The 5,464-nt window shown below is 67.4% G+C and overlaps 2 protein-coding genes across 2 annotated transcripts; one reads left to right on the forward strand and one right to left on the reverse strand.

Moving 5' to 3' along the window:
* Positions 1-1,142: 1,142 nt before the first annotated feature.
* On the forward strand, positions 1,143-2,012 carry MNEG_12825 (hypothetical protein; the record flags this gene model as incomplete). The annotated part of the gene is made up of 3 exons (XM_014038702.1): positions 1,143-1,176; positions 1,476-1,618; positions 1,890-2,012. 3 exons carry the CDS (start codon positions 1,143-1,145, stop codon positions 2,010-2,012), a joined length of 300 nt encoding a protein of 99 aa, XP_013894156.1.
* Positions 2,013-2,623: 611 nt separating this feature from the next.
* MNEG_12826 (hypothetical protein) lies at positions 2,624-4,452 on the reverse strand (the record flags this gene model as incomplete). The annotated part of the gene is made up of 4 exons (XM_014038703.1): positions 2,624-2,998; positions 3,318-3,419; positions 3,755-4,017; positions 4,407-4,452. The coding sequence occupies 4 exons, from the start codon at positions 4,450-4,452 to the stop codon at positions 2,624-2,626; spliced, it is 786 nt and encodes a 261-aa protein (XP_013894157.1).
* Positions 4,453-5,464: the final 1,012 nt, after the last annotated feature.

Raw genomic sequence — 5,464 nt, forward strand, 5'->3', positions numbered from 1 at the left:
CCGGAAGGGGGGCCCAGGCCGGGCCCGCCGACGCTGGCCGTGCCGCGGACGGCGGGCGGCAGCGCGCGCGCCCGGCCGACCCCTGGGTCGCCGCTCCCGGCGCTCCAGCCGGCCGGCCTCCCGGCCGCGCCGCGTGCGCCGCCCCGTCCCAACCGCTCGGCGCCTCCCCCCCCCCCCCTCCCGGCCATTCCTCGCTCTCCAGAGCTTCTTATGCGGCGGCCGTGGATGCCGGGGCAGAGCGACATCGACCAGCTGGGGAAGATATTTCAGGTGGGGAGATTGTTATCCAGGGGGGGGAGACATTTCAGGGTAGGAGATGTCTGGGGTGGGAAAGATATTCCGGGTGAAGGGGGGACGGGCCAAGTGGACTGGGAACGGGGCACAGGGGGTGTTTGTGGGAGGGGGGGCGGGATACGAGCTTGGGCTCTGGAAGGATGTCGGCAGGGGGAGGGACAGGGCCGGTGCCAATTAGATCGGGGCGCTGCGGCAGCAACGGCAGCACCACCGAGCCTCTCCGGCGACGGGGCGCCCCTGCGCCCTGCGCCTGCGCCTGCGAACAGCCGCATGGCGCGCGGCCTGTGCCGCGCCGGTCCTCGGGGCCCCATCCGCCTGCCCCGCCCCCGACCCCGGTGCGCCGCCGCCGCAGGCCCTGGGCACGCCGTCCCCTGAGTCATGGCCGGGGGTGCAGCAGCTGCCAAACTACGTGGAATTTCAAAAGGTGGTCGCGCCGCCCCTCAGGCAGCAGTTCCCCCAGGTGACACGGGGCCCCGTGCTTGGGTGGGGTGGGGTCGATCGTCATGCGCTGGGCGGGGGCGCCCGCCGGCGCGCGGCGTGCGTTCGGCGGGTCGCTGCCGCGGGGGCCGCTTGTGGAGCAGCAGCGTGCCTTGCTGCCGCTCGGGTCAGCCCCTGAAACCTGATGTGGGCTTGCTCCCAGACGTTGGCCCCGACAGCCATTCTGGGTCAACCGCCCCCAACCAAACACGAATTCCTCCTCCCAAGGCGCTACAAATTGACGTACGCAAACCCTCAAACCAAAAGCAAGCAGCGCAAGCCACCCGGAAGGTTTTTTCCAAGCAATCCACCCATATAAAAACCTCCGAAACCCCCAGGCTGCAGAGGACGCCCTGGACCTGCTGTCGCGGATGGTGTCACTAGACCCCTCGCGGCGGCCGACGGGTGCGCGCATGCGGGTGATCGCTCTCGTTTTTGTGTTGTCTGGTCCCCGCTTGCATGCTACAGCATCGGAGGCGGCCGCGCAGCGGCCAGGTTCAATCTTCTTGCCCGCATGAAGCCGGGTCCCCCAGCAGCGACGCCGCGCGCCCGCGTTCCCGCCAGCCGTCGCTGTACCCGCCCTTGGCGCGTGTGTCATCATGACGTCATCAGCGCCGAGCGCTCGTCGTTGCGCCACTCCCCCAAAGCCTCGCTGATACCCGAGAAAGTCGAGACCGCGCCCACCAGCCCTTTCCTTTATCCAGGCCTCAACCCCAAGCCCGACCCCTCCCGCCCGCCCGCCGCAGCCGCGGAGGCGCTGGCGCACCCCTACTTTTCCAATGCCCCGCCGCCCACGCCGCGCGCCCAGCTGCCCAAGCCGCCGCTGCGCGAGGACAACCCCCTGCAGGTCCGCGCACGAAGCAGTCGGCGTCACCCTTGCCTGCAATTGTGACCGGGCGGGATTGCGCTCCCAGGGCGCACCCTGGCAGGCAGCAGCCCCGGCAAAATCCGCTACACTGCACTGCAAAGCGTGCGGCTTGCCCCACACCCCCATCACCCTCGCTGCAAAGCCGCCGCGCGTTTTCCGGCTTCTGCACCCCTGCCCACTCGCTTCCCTCCTTGCCGCCTACCCCTCCACCGCTGCCGCTCCCCCCCGCCCCCTCCTCCCGCGCCCGCAGGGTCCGCAGGGGCTCAAGCCCGCGGTCAAGGCGGCCACGCGGCAGGGCGAGCCCGACGCCTCGGCGCGGCCCGCAAAGCAGCGGCGGATCGACGCCGCCGGCGCGGCGTCCCCGGCGTCTTAGGCACGCCACCGCCCCCCCCTCTGGATTCGCGCTCACTCCTGCTGCTTGCCCCGTGCGCTGCGCCGGGGCCGGGCCGTTAGCTTCGGGGCACCCTGCTGCTGTCAGCAACCCTGCCTTTGCGCTGCTGCCCTTGAAAATTGTGTGGTCCCTCACTAGACGGATGCGGCCGCGGCACCCGGGGTGGCCCTCATGCACAGTTGGTGGGCTGCAGCAGCAGATGGAGCCGAGCCAGGCTGGGCGGTTTGTAACAACGCAAGATAGCGCAAGCACGTCGTCTGTTTCTTTACAAGACTTCTATGTGCATAATGATTTGCAAAAAAAATCGAGGGGCGGGGTGCGGGCCGATGCGCAGCAGTCATCGTAGATGGGGGGGGTCCCCGCGCGTGGGCCCCGATTCACGCTCCCGCCGCACCCCCTTGCCAACACGGGCAGGCCGAGACCGCTTTCCTTGTCGCAGCGCCGCCACGCGGCGCAGCCTAACCAACTACCAACATCTGGGCACTATTAATACGGTAAACGGCAGAGAACAAGACTTGAAGACATCGCCGGCCGGGCGGGGCAGCTATGAACCCTGTGCGTACGTTGGGAGGCACCGTATTGAATTTGAGTCCCTAACCCAGAACCTTGAAGATGTTGGGGAACCCGGATGAGCTGTCAGACGCGGACGCGACGTACGGCCTGGGGGTGGGCGCAGTCAGCAGCGGCGTCAGGCCGGGCAGCAGGTTGAGCTTGGCGGTCAGCGAGTTGATGGCGGGGATGCCCAGGTTGAGGATGTTGGTGAGCGCGTTGTAGGTCTCCGGGGTGAGGCGCGTCGAGATGTCGATGAGCTTCGCGACGACCTCGGGCTTAAACGCGTTGATCGCGGGCACGAGCTTCTCGATGGCGTTGATGTCGAGCTGGCCGATCAGGGGGATGAGCTCGGCGATGCCCTTCCAGTCCAGGCCGCGCAGCGAAGGGATGAGCGAACCCAGCACAGCAGGGTCGATCTGGGGGGGGGGGGCGCGCAGCGATTAGGGTGTCGCAGGTTACACGAGGCCGCCCACTGGGATCCCAGCCGAGGTAAGAGACGCGCGCCACCATCCAATCCGGAAGTACTTGCCGCACGGCCCGCCCCTGCGTTGCCGACATCCCGGACCCCCTCCAGACCCCCACACCACACATGCCAATGCGCACTCCACACAGCCCCACCCTCGCGGCCCTGCCCCTGCCCCCATCATGGCCTGCTACCCCCCCTCCTTCCAACAAAAACAAACACCAACCCCAGGCTGCGGGCCCACAAAGCAAACATTTGCCGCGGGCTCATACCTTCTGGATGGGCTCGATGATGGCGGCGCCGAGCCTGCCCACAAGCTGGGGGTCGATGTTCACGATGTAAGGCAGCACCTGCTCGACCCAGGTCACGTTGATCTGTTGATTGTGGTTTGAGGGAGGGGGGGAGACGGCCACAGGGTTGGGAGCGGGGAGGCAAGGGGGGGTGGGGGTTGTCAGAGGGCCGCGACTGCCGGGAGCAAGTGGCAGGCCGGCGCAGGGCGGGAGGGGCCGGCGGGGAGCAACCGCTGTCAGCCAGCTGTGCAGGCCGCCTCTTGTGCCGGTGGGGCGTGCGTGCACGGAGGGGCAGGGTCGGGGAGGGCCCCTTGCTGCCCCGGCGCCCTCATACGCTGTGCCCCCGTGCTCCTCATTCGCGCCGGGCTGCCGAGGGCCCAAAGCTGCGCGGCAGGCAGGTGGGCACGCGCGCACGCAACGCGGCGCGGCGCGCCAGAACCCAGGGCCTGCCGCGGTCCGTTGAGCAGCGGCGGCGGGGCCGCGAGGCCGCGGGGGCGCACCAAGGGGACGAGGCTGATGAAGCGAAGTGCGTCGGTGATGTTGATTTCGGGCAGCACGGGGGTGGCGGGGGCCAGGGCGGACACATCAAAGGTGGCCAGCTCCTCGGGGATGGCCGGCACCTCGGCGTTGGGGCGGGGGTCGCCCTTGGGCGCCGGCGACTGCTGCCTCGCGGCGTGCGCGCCTGCGGCGCGGGGCAGGTGTGGGGGTGCGCGGTGGCGGGCTTGGGGCGGCGCGGGCAGGGGCAGCGCGGGGGAGGCTTGAGCAGTGGAGGTGCCTGTCGCCGAGCCGGGCGGGCGGCGGAAGCGCTGGCGCGAGCTCGTCTGTTGGGGGCACTCCAACTGAGCGCCGCCGGGTGAGTGCCGGAGCAGGTGCGACGCCGCCGGCGCAGGGTTACTCGGCACTGTGACCGCTCTTATCGCCGTGTTTGTCATCTTGATGCGCGTGCTGGGCGAATGGGAGGCTAGCGCTGGCCCCAGTCCTTCGAGGGCGCTGGTGACCCTGGTCCGGCTCCCATCGACCCATCTGAGGCCCCGTCCCCGCCCCCTGGTCCAGCTGCAGACCAAGACTCACCCGCTATAAATACCAGGCACAGGCTCGCCACCACCGCACGCCTCATCTTGGCAAAACCGTGTGGGACTGGTGGTGCTTTGAGGGGTGGTGCACTGCAGGGGTGACAAGCTGTTATAAGTTCAATGACAATGATTGATGAATCAACTCATTTGCTACTGCTGGGGGCTGGCAAGAGCGATGGGGATGAAAGACGACAAGGATGGAGCAGTGGGAGTCGGAGCACTGCTTGCCCAAGCAGCAAGCGACAAGTAGGCACTTAGACTAGTCATAATATTCATAAACATCAAAATAGCTGCGTCGCCACATGCATATACACTCTATCGGGAGGTTGGCTGATGTGATCTTCTAAGCCCCTGGCCCAAGCCATATGTGAAATAGTACGTGCATGCTGTCACGAGTTGTACAATCATTTTACCAACGAAACAGTATTATATCTGACGAACAACAGGCAGCACAGCACCGTGTGAAGGAAGTCCCGCTGCGACGCAGCCTCGCTCCAGGCCTCCTCCTCTGCTCTTTGAAGGCCTAAAATTATACCTGACGCTTTTTGGAGCACTGGCACGCCGTTGCGCGCGCCTCGCCGAGCCGTGGAAGCCCCCACTTGAAGCTAGGCATGAGTTTTCTTGCGAGTCCACATGCCTCATGACAATGAAGGTCATTGGAGCCCCTGCAAGGTGAGCGGTGAACAGGATAAGGCCGGTGTGGTTCGCCCTCGTGACCTCCGGAGGCGCCACACGCGCAAGCGGGCCAGGCGCAAGGCAGTGCGCTTCCTGCGGCTTTCCCGTGCCATCAATGGTGGCACCCCATGCGGCGAGAAAACAATGTGCAACGCGATCCTGCTGGCTCCTGCAATCTCACGCTCTTGCGCGCCCGCCTCGCCCGTGCCCTCCCCCTCCCGCACACATCAGGGGGCGCCCCTGGCGGCGACAGAGCCCCTAGAGGACCGCCTGTTGCGCTTCCTGCACTCCCTCCGCCAGCTGGACGCAACAGCCCTGTCCCCGCCCCCGTCTTTCTGCGGCGGCGGCGGCGGCGACGGCGGCGGCGGGTTCTGCGGCGCG

Source organism: Monoraphidium neglectum (genome assembly GCF_000611645.1).
Source record: "Monoraphidium neglectum strain SAG 48.87 unplaced genomic scaffold scaffold03460, whole genome shotgun sequence".
In the NCBI taxonomy this organism is placed as follows: domain Eukaryota; kingdom Viridiplantae; phylum Chlorophyta; class Chlorophyceae; order Sphaeropleales; family Selenastraceae; genus Monoraphidium; species Monoraphidium neglectum.